We start from the raw sequence: 24499 nt of genomic DNA, 5'->3' as shown, positions 1-24499 counted from the left end.
TAGAGGTACTGAATATGTAGGCGAAAAACCTCAAGTAACTGGATGGGTCAAGTTTTACCATCATATTCATCTAGCTGGCAACATGGATTTCGAGTTCCAATCATATAAAGAATTCATAATTAATACTGAATGCCTATAAAAATTATAATGTAAGCTGGGTATGATGGTACATGCCTTTAACACCAGCACTCAGGAGGCAGAGGCCGGCAGACCTCTATGAGTTCAAGGCCAGCCTGGTCTCCAAAGTGAGTCCAGGACAGCTAGGGCTACACAGAGAGACCCTGTCTTGAAAAACACAAAAAAGTGGAAGACCTTGTTGCAACAAAACAAATTCAAAAACTATAATGCAGTTAGCCTGTCACTTTCAACAAAACACAGATTGTTAACTCATCACATCAATGAACAATTATTCAGCACTGAATTTGTCCTTTCCACTTTCAAATGTTCAGATGATTAACAAGAACTGTAACACAAACACTTGTTTAAAAACAGAGTGGCTTTTTAAAGTATCTTTGGTATTTGATGTGTATGGGTGTGTTTTGTGTACATGTATATCTGTGTACCACATGTGTGCAGTGTTCGTGGAGGCCAGAAAAGGGTGACAGATCCCCTGGGACTGGAACAATTGATGCTGTGAGCCATCACGCAGCTGCTGGAAATCAAACCCAAGTCCTCTGAATGAGCAGCCAGTGCTCTTAATCACGGGGTCATCTCTCCAGCCCCATCTTATTCCAGTCTCTCCCCTTGCATAAAATATGAATGCCAAAGGATATTTACAGAAAGTACTCAGATTTCCTTCAAGAACTGGCTTAGTCTCCTAAATGGTTTCAGAGCCCCCTTTTAAAGAAACAAAATCTCCATCTTCTCTCCAGGATGCTTTCATGCTGTAAGCTATTATAAGTCTACATTGGGAGTGGGAGGAGCTATTAGTAACTATAGAAATGATCTTTACAAATGATCTTTAGGCCACAGACACTGAGAGCTTACAACTGTCATTCTTCTAAATGCAGTATTGAACTGTTCCCCAAGTGCTTATCTTCATACCAAGATGACTGCAAGAAGTGTCTTGCAGAAGAAGAAGTGTCTTCTTGCAGTAGATGGCAGTTAATTTCATGAGTCACAACTGGTCAACATGCAGAGAATAAGAGACGGTGGAGTGCTCAGCCCTAGTGGGACATCTGCATCACACCCCCTCAAGGCTCAGGGATCACTGCACAAGAGGGAGTAGGAAGACTGGAAGAGGACCACTGTGGAACAGTGTTTTCCAGAAATGACGTGGCTGTTGCACACATGAACTCATACCATGCACAAGATCAACTCAGCCAAAATCTAAGCACAGATAGGGAGGAGCTATGGGTAGCTGATGGCTTGGTGGGAGGGAGAGTCAGTTCTCTTCAGGGATGTGGCCCCGAACAGGCGTCAGCAGACAGCCACACACATGCTAGGAACACTAAGTGGACTCAATGGGTTTGACAAAGAGTACAGGAAGTTGCATGAGAAGTGGAAGGGGGAGATGGATATTCTCAAACAATAAAAAAGAACTGCTTTTAGACGGAATTAAATTAGCACCTTCTCAACTTAGTGATCTTAAAATGAAATGGTTTTACAAATTGTAAAAGATACTACGTACTTCTTTGTATAATACAAGTCATTTGTTGTTACCCATAGTGAAAGGAGGCTATAACATATTGTTTAGTGACTCCTATTGATTCCTAGTCCTACTTAGGTGCCCCTCCCCTTCATATACCCAGTATCATCCATACACCTCTCATAGCAACAATGAAGTCAAATTTGAAAAAATAGGATGAAACATTCTGTCATTTATGTTTTAATAACTTATTTTATCTGCATTGGTGTTTTGCCTGCATGTACATCTATGTGAGGTTGTCATATTCTTTAGAACTGGAGTTGCAGACAATTGTGAGCTGCCATGTGTGTGCTGGGAGTTGATCTGGGGTCCTCTGGAAAAGCAGCCAGTGCTCTTAACCACTAAACATCTCTCCAGCTCCTTGAGTCATTTATTTTTATGGTATATGTGCATGTTAATCTCCACAAAATTAAAAAAATAAAACCTTCACCTAATCTGCTACTCTTTCTTGTACATATTCTTTTTTTTTAATTTTTGAAGGACTAATATATTTAAATTTTTATGTGTATGCATGTTTTGCCTGCATTTACATATGTCCATCATGTGTGTACCTGGTGCCCATGGAGCCAGAAGATGATATCTAACTGGAACTACAGTTAAGGACAGTTGTGAGCTACCATGTATGTGTTGAGAACTGAACCTGGGTTCTCCATAAGGTCAGCAAGTGTTCTTAATCACTTGCTCTGCCCCCATAATTTTTCAGATTTATGTATTTTTATCTTATGTGTATGAGTATTTTGCCTGCATATATGTCTGTGTACCATGCACATGCAATATCCGTGGAGACCAGAAGAGAGTGTCAAATCTCCTGGAACTGGGGTCACAAACTGTTGTGAGAGAGCATGTTGGTGCTGAGAAACAAAACCAGATTCTCGGCAACGCAGCCAGTGCTCTGAATTGCTAAGCTATCTCTCCAGCTACCTATTCTTAAAAAGCAGTAAGTCTATCTACTTGTATAAAATAAATTCATTATAAACTGCACATTAGTTGTAATGAGGGAACTCAGGACATCAGTTTCTTGCTATCTCTTGCCAGCTACCTTCCTCCTAAAGTAATCATTTGATCCACCAAAGGGAAAGTTATCTACAAACAGTTGCTATGAGGCAGATGCCATGGCTTGTTACTACTTGTGGAAAGCACGTGAGATCATGCATGCTATATGGAATTAAAGGCTGGTTAAAGCATGTTTTACAAAGTCTCCGTTGTTTCACCTGACTCTCAGTTGAGATAGACAGTCTACGAAATTCCACCTGAAAAATAAATGGCTCAAGTTATACTCAGGTTATGAGACAAAATAAATTAGTGCAACAACGTCTGATTCTAAAAGGGTAAGTAAAGGCCAGTTAATGTTGCAAGTTCTCTTGTTGTTTCACCTGACTCTCAGTTGAGACAGACAGTCTACGAAATTCCACCTGAAAAATAAACAGTTCCAATTATCCTCAGGATATGAAAATACTTCACGCAAACAAAGTCTGATGTCAAAAGGAGGTTTTGGGCTTGACTTTGGTTTTGAACAGCATCTTCAGTATTCCAGACTGGCCTCCAACTTGCTTTGTAGCTACAGCTGATCTCGACCCTCCAACTCCTTTCCCCTGTGTGTGGGGTTACAGGCATGCACTTCATGTCCAGCTCAGGATGTTATTAATTATGACTACCTCAGTAGTTTTTCGGTTATATCTTACCTGCTTTATCTCACTTTTTAACTGCATGATTCCAGTTCGTTCTGTTTTTGTTGCTCCAACAGCACCAATCTCATGTATGGAAATAGCAGGACTCACATTTGAATCAGTGGGACGAACTATATAGAATAAGATTTCAAAGAGAAAAGAAGAATCAGTCTCATTTTCTCTACCATGTTAAAAACACTTACATGTGTATCCTTCTTTTGTTTTTAATTAAAGACAACTAGTATAACCTGCTGTTTTAAGTGTTATTCCTGGACAAGTAGCATCAGTAACAGAGAAGATACTGGCAACAGAATCTCAGGTCCCATATCTGGCCTAACAATTCTGAATCTGCATTTTAGAAATATCTCCAGCCTGAGGAATACCACTTCCTAACTATAAAAGATGATGATGGTGATAATGATGATGATGATGTTTTGTGACAGGGTTTCTCTGTGTAGTCCTGGCTGGCCTACAACTCACTATGTAGACCAGCCTGGCCTTGAACTCACAGTGATCCACCGGCCTCTGCCTCCCAACTGCTGGGATTAGAGACATGCACCACCACCAACCTGCTATTATTATTATTATTTTAAGATTTATGTATCGATTATATATACAATATTCTGCCTGCATGTGTGCCTTCAGGCTAGAAGAGGCTGGCACCAGATCACATATAGATGTGGTTGCTGGGAACTGAACTCAGGACTTCTGGAAGAGCAGTCAGTGCTCCTAACCTGTGAGCCATCTCTCCAGCCCTATCTTTATTATTTTTATTTGTGTGTTGTGTGCACGTGCAAATGTCAGACACAAATGTATGCCACATGTGTGCAGAAGAGGGAGTTCGATTCTGTGGAGCTGGAGTTCCAGGCAGTTGTGAGCTGATCTACATACTTGTTGGTTACTCATCCTCTGGATGAGCAGTATGTACTTTTAGCCACTGTGCTGTCTCTCTAGGTCCTGGTTTCGTTTGTAGGGAGTGGAGGGGTCCTAAGTGAATGAAGTCCCAAACAAGTGTATGTGCTGTTGACCCTGGTGTGGCCATGTCAAGGACTCCAATGCCTCAGCCCCAAGAGAGGGAGTGGCAAAGCCTTACCCAGATGACGTTCAGAGGCTTAGCAAAGCCTTCCCTGGGGGATCTGAGTGTGAATATTGATAGTGTGTGCAGAAAACGTCTACCTTAGTTTGCTTTCCCTGGATGTTTACAGCCTTAAGACTGCTCTATGGAGTGTAGCTAACCCTGCCTCCCTGTTCAGCTGGATGCAATAAACATGATGAGCTTTGGGGAAGCTGTGGTTTCTCCGTCAGAACCCAATTCACCAATTTCAGCTTTTCTGTGTGTCTGTACATGTTTGTCTTTACCCATTCCCTCACCACACCAGTGAGATCTGTCCCTAGAAGCCATGCAAGGACACAACAGACTTAAATAATACAAAACAAAAACAAAACAAAACATAATAAAGTCTGGCCATCCCTCCACTTGAGAAAAATATAACCTAAGACTAACAATTAAGCATAGGAGACAATCTTCCCTTCCCCCTACTTGTTTTGGTTTTTATTCTGGTTTACTTTATTTATTTTATTTTTTTACGTTTTGGTTTTTTGAGACAGGGTTTCTCTGAGTAGCCTTGGCTGTCCTGGACTCACTTCGTAGACCAGGCTGGCCTCGAACTCACAGCGATCCGCCTGCCTCTGCCTCCCGAGTGCTGGGATTAAAGGCGTGTGCCACCATGCCTGGCTTTTGTTCTGCTTCTTTAGGTATACAGCATAAATAATGCTGCAAAAACCCAAAGTGCACATTAGTTTTGATAGGCACATGCTGTATGCATGTACTAAATTAATACTTATAATCTCAGTGATATGTAAAATTACCACCTATTAATAAAAATGTAGAAGTACATATGGAGATTAGCTTGTGAAAGACTCTAGACTGTGGGTTATTAGGAAATAAAAGGCAATTTACTACATAGCAAAAAGGAAATGAAGGCCAGAAATAAGGCACAAGTGGTGTAAGCACTTGCTTCCAAGTTTGATGACCTGAGCTCAATTCCTGGGACACACATGGTGCGATCAGAGAACCAACTCCTGCAAGTGGTCCTCTGGCCTCCACACATGTGCTCTGCAATACACACAGAATACAATAAATAAACAAGTGTAAGTAACATTTGAATGAAATACTGTAACTATCAATCTTAGTTGACATATTTAAGGAAAAAGATGAGTTACATATATGTTTATAGTTTTTCAAATCTTTTTTTAAAAAAGCGTGTGTTGGGTGTGCATGAGAAAGAGAGAGGGAAAAGGAGAGAGGGAGAGTGCATGTGCAAGTGAGCAAGCATGTCCACTATGGTGTGCACGTGGAGGTCAGGCCAACCTTGAGTGCAGGGCCCTGACTTCTCCCTTCTTTGAGACAGGGTCTCTTTTGCTCAATGCTGCATTGAGGCTAGCTGGCCTGCAGGCTTCCAGAGAGTCTCCTGTCTGTATCCCATCTCTACATGGAGTGTGCTGCTTAGCTGTTTGTTTGTCTTGCTGTTGTTGTCGTCATTTTTGCCAATTTAACACAAACCAGAGTCATTTTGAGAAGAGGAATCCTCAATGGAGACAATGCCTCCAAAAGACTGGCTTGTAGGCAAGTCTGTTGGGGCATTTTCGTGATTAATAATACATGTAGGAAGGCCCAGCCAATTGCAGGCAGGTGATCCTAGGTTGTTTAAAAAACCAACTTAGCCACCAGTAAGCAGTGTTCCTCTACGTCAGTTCCTGCCCTGGCTTCCCTCAGGGATGGACTGCAACCAGGACTTCTAAGCCAAAGAAGCCCATTCTTCCCCAAGTTGCTTTTGGTCATGGTGTTCACCATAGGAATAAAAGCAAAGTAGGACACGGGGTGAGCTGGGATTGCAGACATAAACTACTGAGCTGGGCTTTTAGGTGAATACTAGAGATCCAATCTCAGGTCAGGTGTGTGCAGCAAACACATAACCCACTCAGCCTTCTATCTCCATAGCCCAAAACCTCTTGTTAAACTGAAGTTTTCTTTTAGTTTTCAAATCCTGTTCCAAAGATAGCTTTGCTTGTACATGTTTTATTTATTGGAGGTTTTTTGGGGGGGGCGGGGGAGAGAGGCTAAGTACTCCTCTGAAAGAAGAAAAACATTTTAAAACTAAGGATTAAAATTTAAATCCCCTGAAATATATGTTCAGTGCACGGGTCTTACCACTTCGTTCCACTCCAAACTCTTTGCCACTGAGAATGTGATGCAGGAGGTTCTTCATGGCCGAAGGACTGAGATTCATCAGGCCCTCTGTGGCTTCTTCAGCTAACGAACAGAAATGCAGGCAGAAGGAATTCTAGTTTGCCTCTCACATCCTCCTTATTTTACATTTTTCCTTGAAACAGGCTCTCACTACATAGTGTAGGCTAGCCTAGCCTTAAACTCATCATCCCCCTGCCTCCGCCTGTTAAGTGACAAAAATTGCAGGATCACTTGACTACACTTGGTTTGCTCATGCGGGTGTGCGCTCTCTTTTCCTCTAAGAAGGGGATTAAATCCTCTCCTTCCTTTTGTGGGATTTCTAAGTCATTTCCTTCAGAAGATGTAAGTTACAGAACAGACTGCTAACACCTATATTTGGCTATTCATATATCACTGTTTTTAATTACGTAAGAACTGACTGTCTACATAGTGGGTTGCCCACTAGTTTCTCCTTCATTCTATTTCCACACTGCTGGGCAACTCCCTACAGTGTTTATTCGAAGGTGAGAAGAATGAAGGATAACAAGAGAAGTGGAAGGCATTGAGCGAACAGCACTGAATGTACATGCACACAGTTAAACTCAAAAGCTCTCAGTACATCTGCTTAAAAGAGAGCACAGGTGGATCTGTGATTTGGTAAGAATCCTGAGGATAACTTGAATGTGGTCCTCACCATTACTAACATACTAAGAGTACTGCATGTAGGTCATCATTTTAAGCACTGTTAGTACAAGCGGGCATGCCACATAGCACCTGACTTCCAGAGGTTGACCATTAACTTTGGAGATATAGAACATGTAAACAAAAGAAACAACAAGAACAACAAACTTTTGTGTACAACGCAGGTTAAGTGAGCAATAAACAGTGCTTGTTTGGAAATCAGAGGAGACACCAATCTCCGAGAATAGAGATTGCTAAAATATTTTGTAGAAAGCAAGTTAGTAGCTACAGGCCAGACCCAGGAATCTAGGCTTTAATCCTATAAAGACCGAGAGCCATGGTTTTGATAATGCCAACAGCAAGAATCTATTATATGCAGGAAGCAATAAAGAACGAGGGAGAGTTTTATCATTACTGAGGTTTATTACTGATAACCATACTATCCTAGTTGGGTTTTGTTTGTTTTTGTCAATCTGACATGAGCTAGAGTCATCTGAGAAAAGGAAACCTCACTTGAGGGGCTGGATCCATTAGATTGCTTGTGGCAAGTCTGTGGGGTTTTTTTGGGGGGGGGCAGTTAATGATTTCTCTGGGAGGGCCCAGCCCATTGTGGGTGGTGCCATGCCTGGGCTGATGGTCCCAGGCTGAGCAAACCATGCAGAGCAAGTGAGTAAGCAGAAGCCCTCCATGGCCTCTGCTTTAATTCCTGCCTCCAGGTTCCTGCCCTGCCCCATGATGGACTTTAAGCTGTTAAATGAATTAAACCTTTTCCTCTCCTGAAGTTGCTTTTGGCCACGGTACATTATCACCAAAATAGAGACCTAATTATGACACAAACCCTCTGGGGAAAAAAATTCCTTGATACCACAATTGCATAATCCTATACATTTACTTCTAAAATGTACTGATTAGAAATCATTTGAAATCAGCCAGACATGGCTTCAATTTCTACTATAAAACTAGGGATGTAACCTTGGGCAAATTAACATTTTTGTTAGGAGGAGGGTTTGAGACAGGATTTCCCTGTGTAGCCCTGGCTGTCTGGGAACTTGCTTTGTAGAGACCAGGCTGGCCTCGAACTCACAGAAATCCTCTTGACTCTTCTGCCTCCTGAGTGCTGAGATTACAGGTGTTTACCAACACTGTCTACCTAATACTTTTTAAAAAATCTTTCAGTTTCTTTATTGGCAGAAATAGTATTACATTGTGTTCTCTAGTGGGCTGCTGTAAGGATTAAATAAGACAATGTATATAAATATAAAACCAAATAACAGCTCTGGTAGGTTAAATAATAGGTCCTGGGTGCTAGGATTAAAGATGTCTGTTACCACTGCCTGGCTTTTAAAAAAAAATTAATTACATGGTTCTCAAGTATGAACTTCATAGGTGGCAAAAGTTGTATAAAACAGTCAAAAAGTTGGATAAACCTGTGTGACAATTTTGCTGTATAGCTTCCTCCAGATCCATTTATTTCCTCAACTAAAATTGTTATCTTGAGAAATAAACCTGTAATATTTTTGAGTCTTGTTGACAAATGTTAATTAAATCCTCCCTTCCTTGTTTTATTGTGCTATTGACAGACCACTAACACTAGGGTGCACTATTTAGTACGTGAGTCACATACTTGGTGTTCAAAGGCTTCATTCTTTGAATCAGAACACACACAGTGTGCCAATCTCCAAAGCCCTCAAGGTGTTAGGAAGAAGCTAGCTAAAAGAACTTGCTTAAGAAGAATGTGGAATGCAGTCTCCAAGGGGTGATATTTGGACATTTCTGAAGCAGTATACAACATGCCATCTTTTTGCTTCCTTTGTCAGTGACTAATGAATACAGGAACAAGAGAGCCTCACACGGCATCTTTCCCTTCCTTTCCCTCTCCATTCCAAACTCCATGGATCTGCACTAGAAGTGAATTCCACCCAAAATCAGTTACTGAATTAAAGAAGTACCTGAGCATCGAAGAGAGTGGGCCAGTTCTGTTGCCATAACTTGTATGATCAGACCAATTCGAAGCCGGAACATTTCAGCAAAGAGCCCAGGCTGAGTTCTCATATACATGGCAAGGTAGACCATTATTTCCTGAGTAGAGAATGGATATAAACAAAAGTTATAGCACAGGTTTCGCAATGTCTATTTGGTTGTCAGTCAATTACAAACTAATATTGAAACATCAACTGCCCGGTTAGGCTTCACGATGCTGCCCACCTGTGTAAGGATTGAGATGCTCATGTCTCCTTCGCTGGCCTCATCTATCAGCTTAGTGAGTGCTTCATACGGCAGAGGTCTGCAGAAGAAAACAATGAATAAAGATCAACATCGACAATAACTTAGCCTAAATATATTCTAAAACTTAAAAACTCACTGCAAGTCCAAACCACTGCCACAAGCCTATGTCGCTTCTCGTTCTTTCAGAACAAAAAGCTCATTTATTGCTGGGTGTGGTGGCGCACGCCTTTTAATCCCAGCACTCGGGAGGCAGAGGCAGGCGGATCGCTGTGAGTTCGAGGCCAGCCTGGTCCTCGAAGTGAGTCCAGGACAGCCAAGGCTACACAGAGAAACCCTGTCTCAAAAACAAAACAAAACAAAACAAAAACCAAAAATCAAAAAACAAAAGCTCATTTATTGCCTTTGAGGCCCACTCTGACCCCATTAACTTATAGTTTTCATTTAAAACTTAACCCTAGATGTCTTTCCAGACTAGTCTTTTATGTTTAGTCTTTAACATGTGACCAGTAAGCATAATGGCTACAAAGAAGCTGATTTTAAGCTATGTCCTTGGGAAGCCATTTTATTTCCTTATAGTCACATCTTTTTTGTTTGTTCATTTGTTTGTTTTTTTCGAGACAGGGTCCCTCTTGTAGCCTTGGCTGTCCTGGACTCACGTTGTAGACCAGGCTGGCCTCGAACTCACAGCGATCTGCCTGCCTCTGCCTCCCTAGTGCTGGGATTAAAGGCACGTGCCACCACGCCCGGCTCTTATAGACACATCTTAAAGGGTCTGCTGATCTTTAGGTAGTTTCATCAGGTCAGCTACACTTGCAAGCACACATACACACAAGGGCTATACACACTCATATTTGTGACTCTCTGTCTGTTCTGTCAGTAGTCTTTTTGTTGTGTATTTTTGTGAGGGGGCATCGTTTGCTTGATTTACACAGGATCTTGCTATGTAGCCCAGGCTGGCATTACACTTTTGATCCTCCTACTTTAGGCATCGGAGTGCTGGAATAAAAGCCATACATTATCACAACTTGTCACGCTGTCACACTCCATGACTCTCTCTCAGTGAGATAACATAATATTTTACTTTTAATTGTGTTTATGTGTGTGGCAGGGGAGGTGATGTGCACCTGAGTGCAGGTTCCCTCAGAGGTCAGAGGTGTTATGCCATCTGCCACCCCCTGGAACTGAAGTTGCAAGGGGTTGTGAGCTGTCCAGCACGAGTGCTAAGAAACAAACTGAGATCCTGCAGGAGCAGTGTTCAGTCTTACTTGTTGGGTCATCTCTCTAGTCTAGACATGGTGGAGTTGGCAAGCATGTGCCAAAGCATATTCTTTTTGAAATGCCTATAGTGACACAAAACGGGATCTTATTTGTGATACAAGTTTCTGTTTGCTAAAAGTAAAGCACTGCAGGTCATACTGTGCCCTTCAACTTTCATATGTTGAAATTCAGAACTTTAGTACCTCAGCGTGTGATTTTAATGGAAAATATGATCTTTAGAAGTGATTTAAGCGAAGTTAAGAAAGTTCCTGATGAGTGGTGTCTTTATAAAAAGGAGAAAATTTGGACACAGAGACATGGGTAGGATGGAAAAATATGAAGAGACCCAGGGGAAAACAGCTTATCTACAAGCCAAGAAGAAGCCTATAACAAAGTCCTTGACAGCCTTCAGAAGGAACTAGCCCTGCTGACACTGAAAACTGTCAGAGTCAATTGCTGTTGTTTAAACCACCCAGACTATGATATTTTGTCATGGCAGTCCAAGCAAGTTAGCCAACTATTTTCCTAAAGTATAACTAAGACTTTACATATAGAATCTGTGCCAAATGGTCCTAGGACATGTCTCTCCAAGCCTCTGTCCAGATCTCTGAACTAGACCTCACAGGCAGCTGAACTCATGTGTATGACCTGGGAATGAGGGAGTCTGCAGACACCAAGGTATCCCTGGTAACTTCACTCTTGTTTATCCCTGGGTAACCTAGCTAGGCATGGTGGTGCACACCTATACTCCTAATACTCAGGAGGTGAGGTGTAAGAGGATTGACTGCAAGTTCTGGGAAAGTCTGGAGCACACAGTGATACTGTCTCAAAAAGGAGGAAGAGGAGGAGGAGGAGGAGGGGCAGGGGGAGAAGAAAAACCAATAAAAACTTTTCTATTGCCCTGGTTACTGAGGTAGAACTGGCAGGCAAGGGGATATGCTGTTTTCATATCATCCTTTCATAGAAAACCAGATTTAGTTTTGATCACATATGAAATTAGAATCCCCCCAAAAGGTTTCTTATAAATACAATCTGCTTGTAGATTTAAATATTGGCAGTAGCATAACATGAAATTAAATAGGCTTAGTGCAGATAGGGCTTTAGTGGCATGCCTAGTGGTAAATGGATACTCGTGTGTAGGGATTAAACTTCCACTGTAACTCTGCCCCACTCATCACCCCCTCTAGTCCCAGCCCATCCTAGGGGACTACTGCTAATCAGAAGCTACAGCACACTGGGCCAGTGGCGATCTGATGACACTCTTCTTGCAGAAATGCTACTGCAGGCTGATCTGTTAAGTGCCCATTTCCCCTCTCAACTCTATTTTTTAAATTTTATTTAATTAATTTATTCAGATTATATCTAAATTGTTATCCCATCACTTGTGTCCTCCTGTTCCTCCCTCTCTCCCGCTTTCACCCTATTCCCCTCCCCTATGTCTATGACCAAGGGGGACCTCCTCCCCCACTATATGGTCATAGGCTGTCAAGTCTCATCTTGGTAGACTGCTTATTCTTTCTCTGAGTGCCACCAGGCCTCCCCACCAAGGGGAGGTGATCAAATATGGGGCACCGAGTTCATGACAGAGTCAGTCCCTGCTCTCCACACAACTGTGGAGAACGTCCTGTCCATTGGCTAGATCTGAGTAGGGGTTTGATGTTTACTGCATGTATTGTCCTTGGTTGGTGCCATAGTTTGAGCAGAACCCCTGGGCCCAGATCCACCCATCACAATGTTCTTCTTGTAGGTTTCTAGGACCCTCTGGATCCTTCTATTTCCCCATTCTCCCATGCTTCTCTCACCTAGAGTCCCAATAGGATGTCCTCACATCTACTCCAATCTCCTGGTAAGTGAAGACTTTCATGGGACATGCCTTTTGAGCTAGTGTCCAATTATAAGTGAATATATACCATGTGAGTCTTTCTGCTTCTGGGTTAACTAATTCAGTATGATTATTTCTAGTTCCCTCCATTTGTCCAAAAATTTCGGTAATTCCTTGTTTTAATAGCTGAGTAGTATTCTATAGTGTAAATGTACCACAGTTTCTTTATCCATTCTTCTACTGAGGGACACTTAGGTTGTTTCCAGGGTCTGGCTATTATGAATAAAGCCGCTATGCAACTTTGATGTTAGCACCTCTGATTCCTTCTTCAGCAGCATGGAGATGCATCAATAGCAGCCCAATGTAATAGACACATTCTTTCTTCTATTTCTCTTTCAGACTATGCTTTACTTTTATGTTGCTAATTCCTAATGTCTGTGTTTTTGTGTGTGTGTGTTTGAATGAGTAGTATTAAGGGATTTAGGAAATGCCTTATAAGAAAAATAATTAAGCATTACTTCCTAGAAACGGTCTCTTTCATTTCCTTGCCATTCTCCTGTTCTGATTCTTTGCATATAAGATGTTATAGAAAGGAGGGTGAGGGGACTCTGCTAAATCCACACAATTTCTTAAAGGTGCAGAGAAATCATGTGAAACCCAACCACATGCCCCACTCACGCAGAGATGGTCTTCTCTCGAGGTTCTGGAGGAAGTCCTACTGTCAAGTGTTTCTGGTAGGACAGGAGGTCTGTGCAGGCCTAGGAAGAGGTAGCAAAGCTTACCTTTTCCAAAGAACGTTCAGATTTCCAAACATTTTTCTTCTCAGCCCACAAAACTTTTAACTCCCCTTAACTTGTACCAGCAAACCAACCTCTCCTTCTCATGAAACACGATCAGAAGATGGATTTCCATGGGCAAGTTCACCTTCTGGGAGGCAGGGACTTTCAGCCTAGTGTAAATTCACTAAGGTCTCAAATTCTTAGTTTACAACACCTCCAACGTCTGTAGTTCTTATGGTTCAATACATACAATTGCCACTCAAAATAAAAAGCTGACTGCCGACCAGAGACTTGATATATGTGACTGAAAACAACGAGAAGTTGTGATTGCTTTAAAAAGTAGGAAAAACCAAGCTTTTCCCCCTGCAGTGCAAAGAGTTGATCCGGGATCCCAGGAATGCTAAGCACTACCCTACCGGGGATCCCAGGAATGCTAAGCACTACCCTACCGGGGATCCCAGGAATGCTAAGCACTATCCTACCACTGAGCTGTACTCCCAGCACTGAAGTAACTTTAAAACTTCCCCCCATTTAGATTTGGTGTAGTCCAAGAACTTATTAGTACCTCATCTAGTGCCTCCACTTTCTTCCGTAAGATCCCAGAGATGTATCGGATCAGACCCCAGTGCCGAATTTCACCAACTTTGCCATATAGTTCACTAAGAAGCTCTCTGACGGTAGCACCCCCTTCTTCATACAATTCAGTGTTCCAGTCAGGTCCTCTGGAATTTTAAAGACGGGAGTGCATTAATCATGAAAAAATTTAATGTTATAATGGATATACCTGTTTTAGCCTCCTTTAGTAGAAAATTTTAACTAAAAAAAATCTTATAAAATATAACTAAGAGTCAATCTTGAAATTCATATGTCTAGACACAAATTTTATAATTTCGCTTTTACATAAAGTATTCTTTTAGCCACATGTCAAGCTTCAACATAGCTGAAATTATAAACAGATGTAGCTGTTTAAAGTTCTGAAAGCATTTTAAGTATTTTAAGAGCTAATAGTATTAGAATTTTTTGTGTGGAAAGGATCCAGATACATGATTGTTGTACAATGACTGTTATGGAAATCAAGTTAGAGGTATAGAAACTTACCTGGAATTGGGAATTTAATATATGACAAATGTAAATCATTTATTAAATGATCTTAAAAACATCAAGTAGCTATCAGAAAAAAAGTTGGACCTGTACCTGACAGTCTAAATGTGTGATAACATGTAAGTATTAAAGTAGTAAAAAACATATGGGAAAATCAGCTCATAATATTGGAAGGAAGAGGATTTTCTAACTACGGAACATCACCAGAAGCCATAAAAGAAGAGTTCTATAAGTTTACACCTATAAAACAATAAACACTTCTTACTAAAAAGACATTATGCAAAGTATAGGACAAATTACAAAATAGGAAAAATTCTTTAAAAAAAAAGAATTCTAACAAATAGATAGTTAAAAAACAACAAAGGAAAACTGAACAAAATAAACATCAGTACTCCATAAATGTAGGAGAAGGCAGTCAACCTCACATGTAAGAAGAAAAATTTAAGTGAACATTACATCAAAATAACACTTTATTATATCAGGCTGCTAAAAAATCCCCCAAATTGATAGCATTGTATTGGATGTGGCTTATCACTTAAACAGTCCCTGGTGGGAATGAAAACTGCCTCTGGAGTTATTTGCAAATATTGGAAAGAGCCTGACAGTTCTTACAGTGGTTAAGCACAGAGTAACCATGTGTCTCAGTATTTCTATTTTGATTATATATCCAAGAGAAATGAAAATATGGCTGTGTACGTGAATATTTACACTAGTATTAGTCATAAAAGCTGAAAAGTAAAAATGAGCCAAGTGCCCATCAAGTGATGAATAAAGAAACTGTGTTCCAGCCATCCTGGCAGTATTTAGCAGTAATGAAATGACGTGTTGATATATGCTTCAACATGGAGGACAAGTCTTGCAAATAATACACTAAATGAAAGATGTTTGTCACATAGGACCATGAAATGCATGATTCAATTTATAGAAAATGCCTCAAATGCCAGAAAGTACACTGTACTTGACTAGGGCTGGGTGGCTGGGATTGGGAGTTGATGGATAAAGGAAGTACACTTTAATTTTGGGTTAATAAAAATGTAATGAACAATAGTGAAAGATACATAATATTTATGAGTAAATGAAAAGGCACTGAATTATGCAACTGAACACTTAAAATGCATACATAGTGTATATATAGGCATATACATGTATATCTATATTGGGCAGATGATGGGATAGTGTTTCATGTAGCCCAGGCTCGCCTCATAGCCAAGATGACCTGCAACTTACTCTCCTGCCTTCAATTCCCAAGTGCCAAGATTAGAGATATGCGCCACTAAGCCTGGATCAAATACCTATATATTTTGATCTACCAATCAAGTCAAACTGTGGTTTAACTTCCTTCTATATATGTGAAACAATTTTAGTTAAGAGATTATTTACTATAACCACTATTTGTTATAATGAGTGGCTAGAAAACACTCAAATGTCCATCATTAGGAGAACAGTCAAATTATTATATACTTAAATAATACATTTGTACACATCTATTAGAAAACTAAAGGACCTGGCATGGTGGTGCACCACTTTCATCACAGCACTGGGAGGCAGAGGCAGGTGGATTTCTGTAAGTTCAAGGCCAGCCTGGGCTACAAAGCTAATTCCAGACAGCCAGGGCTATACAAAGAAACCCTGTCTCAGATAAAGAAAAGAAAAATAAGAAGAAAGAAAGAAATGGTGGGAACTAATGCCCCTGCAAGCAGCCCTAATATAATTTACTGGATCATTAACAAAAATACATGGAAGAGCTAAGTGTAGTGGACGTACCTTTAATTCCAGTATTCAAGAAGTAGAGGCAGGGGCATCTCTGTGAATTCAAGCCCAGCCTGGCCTACATAGAAAGGGGACTAGTTGGGAAAAGGAACAAGGGAAGGTAACAGGTTGGGGTGTACATAATCAAAACACATTATATGTATGTATGAAAATGCCATATGATGCCGGGCATGGTGGCACGTGCCTTTAATCCCAGCACTTGGGAGGCAGAGGCAGGTGGATCTCTGTGAGTTTGAGGCCAGCCTGGTCTACAAAGCAGGTCCAGGAAAGCCAAGGCAACACAGAGAAACCATGTCTCGAAAAAACTAAAACAAAAAAAAAAAAAAAAAGGAAAAAGAAAAAAGAAAATGCCATATGAAACCCACTGTGTATAATTTATACTAATAAAAATGCCATGTGAAATCTAATGTATATAACTAATGTACACTAATACAAATTAAAAGAAAAAAGAAATATAAGGCAGACTTAAGTAGTATCTTCTGAAATGGCTCTTAATAATTTTCCATTCAATGTGCTCTTCTTACAGTGTAATAATTTCTTATACTTCTCTCCTCTTCTCTCCCTTTAAATCCAGTTGTCTTAATTAGGTTTCTGTTGATGTGATAAAGACCATGGACCAAAAGCAGCTTGGGGAGGAAAGTGTGTATTTCATCTTAGAATTTCAGGTAACAATTCATCATTGAGGGAAGTCAAGGCAGGAGCTGATGCAGAATTCATGGACGAGAGCCATTTACTGGCTTGTTCTCCATGCCTTACTCAGCCTACTTTCTTATACAGTTGAAGAATACTTGCCCAGAGGTGATGCTACCCACAGTAACCTGGGCTCTCCCACACAAATCGTAAGTATATGACTTATGACATAAATCATAGAATGTCCTACAGACTTGCTTACAGGCAACCTGATGGAGGCATTTTCTCAAACATAGGTTCCTTCCTCTTCCCAGGTAACTCTAGCTTGTGTCAAATTGACAGAAAAACTAAACAAATCAAACAAAAACAACAGGATACCAGGCATGCATGTGACTAAGGCAAAAGAGGGACTGAGTAAGTTCTGAGGCTAGGTTATTTTTTTAAAAAATACAGTTTCCATCTTTTCTTCTAGGATACTTTAAGAACCCCTTGTCGTTATGCTGTGAGGAAAGGACACATGAGGGTATCATTTGGAGGTACTAGAGCTGTAGGTAATGAGACTGTAGTGAACAGCCTGTGTCTACCCCTCAGTATATGAGACCAAACCTTGGCTGACTTCATTCATGGGTCAATGTCTGACACAAACTGAATGAGGGACTTTGATTAAAAACAGCCTAGTCAAGACCAGGCAATCCAAGAACTGTTAAAGTTCCACCATTTTATTATGTTATACTCCTGCTCAAGCCCACTGAGTGTTAAGGTGATTATTTTATGGTAACTGTAATATATATATATATGAAAACAATGTATGTAATATGCTAACTTTGGATCTATAGGGCTATAAATATCCATATATATGTATGTATTTACATATATATATATATATATAGAATGTACCTAGGAGAATACACAAACAAAAATAACATTGCCCATGAAAAAGTTGGGTATTTAGAAACAGGTAAGCAGACTATTTGACCTTCTCACTATGTACCTTTGTATATTTTTAAAATGTTGAACCATGAGGGTCTGGAGGCAAGGCTCAGTAGTTAAGAACATATATTGCCCTTGCAGAGAACAAGGGTTCAGTTTTTCACACCTACGTGATGACTCACAACCATCCAGTTCCAGGGGACCTGATGCCCTCTTCTTACCTCTGCAAGCACCAGTTATGCACATGGCATACATACAAACATTCAGGTAAAACAGTCATACATATAAAATAAATCTTAAAATGTTGAACTATAAAAATGTATTATTTATTCAAATATCAATTTTTAAAAATACAGAATAAAAAGTACCTTAGAAATGTCATTAATGGGTACAAAATGAGCAAGTAAAAAGTTTTTTAAAATGGGCTATTTATATGGGATCAAAGTGTATCTCCACAGGATGTTTTTAATTGCAGAAGATAACACAATAAATTTTTAGTGAAGGAAACTGGAAGGTACTTCCTTAAATAAAGGGCTAACTCAAGGTTTCAAAACCAACACTATCAGCAGTAAGACTAATATGTTCCCACAGAAAGGAACGTAAGTGGCAGGGCTGCAAAAATGCATATCTTAATGTTCATAAAGTTAAAAAATGAAGATGCAGGAACTGCTCCTGATCAATGAAGACAGGGAGCACGAGAATTGAACAGAACACACAATTTTGGATTTTGTTTTATAAGTCATACAAATAGATAATAGCATTGTTTTACTTTTTGATTTTAATCATTTTACTATGCTTATATAAGAGGCTTACAGGTTTTAGGAAATGCAGCCTGAATAAATATTTGGGATTAAATGGGGGTCACATCTCTGAGTGGTAGGGGGACAGAAGGAGAGGGGAAAGAAGAAGAGAGAAAGAGAATAGAGCAGAGCACAGAGTGAAGAGAAGAGAGAGGAGGAAGAAACCAGAGAGACAGAGACAGGAGCTCTGTGAAAACACCTGTGGGATGCGAGTAAAGGATACCCAAGTATTTTGTGCTATCTATATTTAAAACTTTCCTCTAACTCTGAAATTGTCAAAAATAAGTTTGAAATGTGAAAAAAGTTTTGTGATCTCTCAGAATCTGTGATCTGCTAACAGGCAGATGAAACCAATGATGGCTTCACAAAGGTGACTGATGAGGTAGGTTTTAATGGTAGAGAGATGTCTAGTAAGTAGCAATGGGGTGAAAGATTTTGGCTCAGGCTCTGTCACCCAGAAAAACTTAAGGTAGGGGAACTCTCAGAAGGTGAAGGGGGTTAGGAACATGGGATATCCTTCAGCAGCCCTAAAGAGATCTGCCTAGCTATTTCTGAGAGCAAAAAATTCATGGCTCACAGCTTAGCTACTGCTAACATGTTAGGTGGGGGATGGGGTTGTATAAAAAAAAAAGCAGGAGGGCCCAACATAACTAAAAATCTGACCTTGGGTTTTTTTGTTGTTTGTTTTTTACTGTTTTTGTTTTTGTTTTTGGCATGGGGTCTGTCTATATTGCTCAGGCTGGCTTCTAACTTGAAGTGCTCCTATCTTAGCCTCCTAAGTGTTAGAATTACAGGTAAATGCCACTGTTCCAAGCTATTAATTATTTCTTATTAGCAACTGCTTAATAAAGAACCATTACTGCCTTAAGTACAACTTCATGACTTTAGTATGCATGGCTTTCAAATTCTTATCTTGACTTGTCAAACTCAGTTTCTACAACAGTAAGATTTGTATTCTTTGTTCAATAGTTTGTTGAAGCTTGGCAATGTGAGAATGTAAAACCCAACACCTCAGGGCATAGCTCCAAAATAGATGACTTGCCTTGTATAAATAGACCTCAGTTTGATCCTGAGCACTGCAAAAATAGCTTATGTACTTAGTACTTCCCATTGTAGGAAATATATTCCAATGAAGTGGCAACTATTAAAAATACTCCTGTACAACTGTGTTTATAATGGCATCAGGATTATCATCATTAGACTACTGACATAGATCTTGTTTTGATGCTTACTTAGGCTGTCCTTTAGGAGTATGGTTACAGATGGTTGTGAGTCATCATGTAGGTACTGATAATCAAATCCAGGTCCTCAGGAAGAAGAGCTAGTCCCTTAACCACTGAGCCATCTCTTCAACCCTGGCTTTAGAGATATTTATAACAGCTTTTGTGAGGTAGGAATAATGCTAATTTTGTGAATGCAGGCTTTGAAGTCATATAATGAGTATGTTGCTAAACTGTAGTAAACAGGTACATGATGCTCCATTGCTGTGCTCCATTTTTGTATGCTATAGTATAGTCCTCAAATGTTAAAAGCTTGGTCCTCTACTTATAGAATTACTGGAAGATGGTGGAAATCATGACAAAGTAAGGTCCAGTTGCATGATTTTAAGTTACTGAGGTGTGCCCTTGCAAGAGCTACTGGGACACTATTATAATATTTCTTTCTCTGTCTCTTGTAAGCCAGTTATGAGGCAAGTGGTTTAGCTCATGTTGCTACCATTATCTGGTCCCTCATTACAGATACCAAAGCAATAGGACCAACCAATCATGGAATGAAACCCTCAAAAGTATGAGCCAAGATAAAATCTGTTTGTTCTCTTTTTCCATATGAAAAACAGCAATTTTATATAGTTAAAATAGTCAACAATAAAGATCATGCTATTATTTAACATGAGTCGCTACCTGATTATTCATTAGAATAAAATACAGACTGTTAAATTGTTTGTTGTAGTCTCTTTACCAACTACAAAATAGTTTTTTAAAGTATGATTAAAAAATGAGTTAAAAACAGAAGAAAAGCCAGTAAAATGAGACAAATTATCAATATACATGTCTATTAAATACTAGTATTAGGGGCTAGAGAGTTTGCTTAGCAGTTATAAGCATTTGGCTACTCTCCCAAAGGATCAGGGTTCAATTCCCAGCACCAACATGGAGGCTCATGACCATCTGTAACTCCAGTTCCAGGAAATTTGACACCCTTTTCTGGCCTCAGAGTGCATAGACATACATGCAAGCAAAACACTCTTACATATAATAAAATAATTTAAAAATACATATGCTAAAATAAGGAATTATTTGGGATTTAAAATAAACCTTTTATTTTAATAATATAATACAATATATATAATATTTAATAAAATACTCCTGGTATTTGCTATAATATAGAAAGGTAATTAACATGTTATACTTCCTCCCACTATGTACCTTAAAGTGTACCAGGAATGTCCATCACTTACTTCATTGTATAGAGCATATAGAGTATATCAGCTTGCTCCTGTAAGCTTGAGGTCTCCTTTAACTGGGAAACTAGTGACTGGAAGTCCACTTCCCCGGACTGGTCTCTAGGAAGATGTATTTCTACATGAACAGAAGGAACCTTTGGAGGAAGCAATGATAAATAAACAGTGCTTAACTAGATGGCACCCTAGAACGTATTATCTTTCCACCTCTAAACCTTTTCCATAAGACTTTTCTAAATGCTGCCCAGGTGTGGTAGTGCACACCTATAACCCTAGCAATGGGAGGCTGAGATAACAGAACCAGGAATTCCAGGCCATCCTCATCTACATGGTAAGTTTAAGTCTAGTATGGGTTACTTACTGCCTCAAAACTTCTTCCAAAGTATCGATGAAAAGCAAAGCCAAAACAACAAAGCCAACAAGCCCTATGACAGAGCAAAGTAGTTTTCTTGAACTCTAAGAAGAACACCTTGCCTATATGACAAGACATGCACTTCATTGGAGAGTGTTTTGTTTAACACCAGAAACAATATTGGCTACTTTTATTACTTCCGTTACAGCTTTATAAAAAGCTTACAGAAAGATGTGCAGTTACCTGGTTATCTTGTGGAGACTGAGGCGAGTCAAGTAAGTTAAGTGAGGGGCGAGAAGGCTGAAATAACTTCGTAGGAAGATACATGTGAACATCTGCAAGAAGTTGGCATTCATGGGAAAAGTGAAGATAAATAAAAAACTAAGAGAATACACAGTTGACTTCAGCAATAAGGTAACATATAAGTCAGTTCTTTTGAACAAAAACGATGAAAATTTCCTTCATTGATGTCAATAAAAAGAAATGTAGATATTAGATACTTTTTTAAATACGTAAGAGAAGGACTCAGTTACATTTACTTTTTCTGGGCTTCCCTGGGTGAAGATTTGATTTCTAGAGACTGGAACTGGATGATTCTATCTACAGAATCAAAAACCATGTAGTGGTGGATCAACTTTGAGAGGCTCCTAAGATGCTTTGTTTACGTAGTTGAAATACTTACCATAACCTCTAAGGAGAGACCTGCATGTCCTTTTCACCATTTTATACAGAGAGACGATACAAAACTCAAATAACTGGTCAAACAAGGAAATAACAGTTCTGGGAATTAAATTCTGGTTTCATGTCTTTGCACAAACCCGTTCTGTAGGGAGCATAACCAAAGGGTGTACTACGCTGTTCCCTCTGTTCAATTTCCAACAATACTCTAGTGCTCACATTTAGTATCTGGTTAGTAATGGTCAATGGAGATTTAGGTAGCAAGAGCATGCATCTCAATCATTCTCATTCCCTGTATAATGTAACAGTCAAGTCATCCAGCTGTGGCCCAGGAGCCCTTGTCTCCCTCCACATGAAGCGACCACCGAAATACTGAACAGTCTTAGGAACCATGGCTACTATTCAAATATACAGAAGATGTCCTCCACTGAAAACATTACTAAAGGAAGGTACTGGTTATGGAGAGGACTGTGCGATGTTGTGAAGAATGACCGTTATGTTCAAGATCTACATGGCTAGACCAACCGGGTGCACAGCGATAGCGGGCACGAAGGGAGAGCTAGTTGTAGCTCAACAAGAGAGCGAGTCTCTGTTTCAGTTTCTCCTGTTTTGTACTAGTCTAATGATGCTTTCTCTTTAAACAAAATTACCCTCAAAGAAGGAATTTTTACAAATGAGAAATCTCTTCTTTCCCATTTTACTTCTACGTTAAAATTGAATATGTCTTTTTTGTCCTGTGCCTTGCTGTTTTCCTGGTTACACCAGACTACATGACAATACTCATATCAAGACTATATCTAATTCACTGATTTCATAAGTAGTCAAAGTGCCTACTATATTCTAGGTACTGCCCAAGAGGCCGGGACCAAAGCAATGAACAAAACCAAGTTCCTGCTTATGGTATAATCAATGTCCTGCCCCATCTTGGGCTTCATGCCACCTTGTGTCTGACACTAGGGAGTAATGGTATTACTCACTCTGTACATGCAGCTCCTTGGCCTTGGTCACCAAGGACATTAAGTCGCAAGTTGTTTGCACAGCAGCTCGGAACCGATCTAGCCCTCCCTTCCGTGAGGTAGGAGCTAGTTTAGGATGGGGAACAGTGTGTGCCAAAAGGTGGTCTAAATAACGAGCAACTTCATCACCACAGCGAGCTGCAAGGTTAGTCAGGGAAGGGAAAGAGACAAAAAAATGAATATTTTAGTTACTTCAAAATCTACCCCAGCAGTCAGAATGACTGGCTCTTGTACCTAAAATACTATGTCAGAAGTAGGCAGTTCTTAGCTCATGGAGAAAAAAAATTGTGATCATTGTATAACCTCATAGATTAAGATTTAGAAGGTCTGGCCATTTACCAGGACCCACCTGCTCTTCAATTTTACTGAGATAGAGGTAAAGTTACTGGCAGCTGAAAGTGGTATGAACTTGTTCTAGAACAAGCAGAGCAAGTATTTCATAACTTCTGTGTGTGATGGCAGTGGTGGCAGAAGGGGGACCAATAATGGAGTAGGAGCAGGACAGGTCCCTTCAGGTCCCACAAGTAGGAAGATACTTTTGTGAAAGTATCTTCCATCCAATTCCAACTTAGGCTGTGGACAGAGTCTACAAATACTAGTTCTAATCACTAACCAAAAAGCAGCTTTCTATGCCATTGTTGAAGAAAGGACTATAATCCACAACTGCCATTTAGTCAACTCATTTATTTATTTATTCACCAAATATGTGCTGTTACTCTGGGGCAGGTGGTGTCTGTGGGGAGCCTTGCCAAATTCTGCCATGTCAGAAATCCCGTGCTTAGGCTGCATGCTGTGACCCTCGAGTTGCTGACCTTTGCCTCATGAGGTCTTGTGTTCTAGGCTATCCTTGGACTATTTACCTTTGAAAGAAGTAGGGAAGTCCCAACTTGGAACCACCCAGAGGATCAAGGAAGTTCTTACAGGGAACTACTCAGAGAATTAGGAAGTTCTTACAGGGAGTTACCCAGAGAACTAGGAAGCTCTACAGGGAGCGATTCAGGCTATTGTATTCTTGCCTGGGGGCTAGGGCGAGTGGGATTAGAATAGGTCCTATTGACCTTGCTCTCTATATGTTCTTACTAGTCTGAGTCTTGATCAGAAATTTCTAGACTTGACTCGTTATTTCTTGCATCTCTGTACCCTACTTTTTTTTTTTTGGTTTTTGAGACAGGGTTTCTCTGTGTAGCCTTGGCTGTCCTGGACTCGCTTTGTAGACCAGGCTGGCCTGGAACTCACAGTGATCCGCCTGCCTCTGCCTCCCGAGTGCTAGGATTAAAGGCGTGCGCCACCACGCCCGGCTTCTGTACCCTACTTTTAATCCCCACTCCCTCTTTCAGGTGAACCCTGATTCGATTTGTCCTGTCAGCCAGAAATACAGAAAGTATATCTGATCTGTATTCTCTTGGGCTTACTCTTCTACAGGCATACATCTTCCAAGTATATCCAGCCCCA

General features: G+C 40.2%; 1 protein-coding gene across 12 annotated transcripts in view; it reads right to left on the bottom strand.

The window, feature by feature from the left end:
• The window catches only part of PHKA1 (phosphorylase kinase regulatory subunit alpha 1), a 114285-nt gene that overhangs the window by 21774 nt on the left and 68012 nt on the right, over window positions 1-24499 (bottom strand). For 4 of the 12 annotated variants that reach the window (XM_084788806.1, XM_084788808.1, XM_084788809.1 and 1 more), the window contains 9 exons: window positions 23009-23185; window positions 21597-21688; window positions 20999-21138; window positions 13875-14031; window positions 13209-13288; window positions 9431-9509; window positions 9175-9304; window positions 6527-6628; window positions 3331-3446 (listed from right to left, as the gene is read on the bottom strand). In XM_084788806.1, the coding sequence (XP_084644932.1) occupies window positions 3331-3446; window positions 6527-6628; window positions 9175-9304; window positions 9431-9509; window positions 13209-13288; window positions 13875-14031; window positions 20999-21138; window positions 21597-21688; window positions 23009-23185 (1073 nt within the window). Of the gene's footprint in view, window positions 1-2859; window positions 2899-3021; window positions 3061-3330; window positions 3447-6526; window positions 6629-9174; window positions 9305-9430; window positions 9510-13208; window positions 13289-13874; window positions 14032-20998; window positions 21139-21596; window positions 21689-23008; window positions 23186-24499 lie in introns of all 12 variants that reach the window. The other 8 variants (XM_084788800.1, XM_084788805.1, XM_084788802.1 and 5 more) reach the window with 4 other exon arrangements.

Source organism: Acomys minous (genome assembly GCF_964271855.1).
Source record: "Acomys minous genome assembly, chromosome: 7".
NCBI classification, from domain to species: Eukaryota; Metazoa; Chordata; class Mammalia; order Rodentia; family Muridae; genus Acomys; species Acomys minous.
Note: the sequence above shows the minus strand (reverse complement) of the source record. Positions and strands in the feature narration are given on the sequence as shown.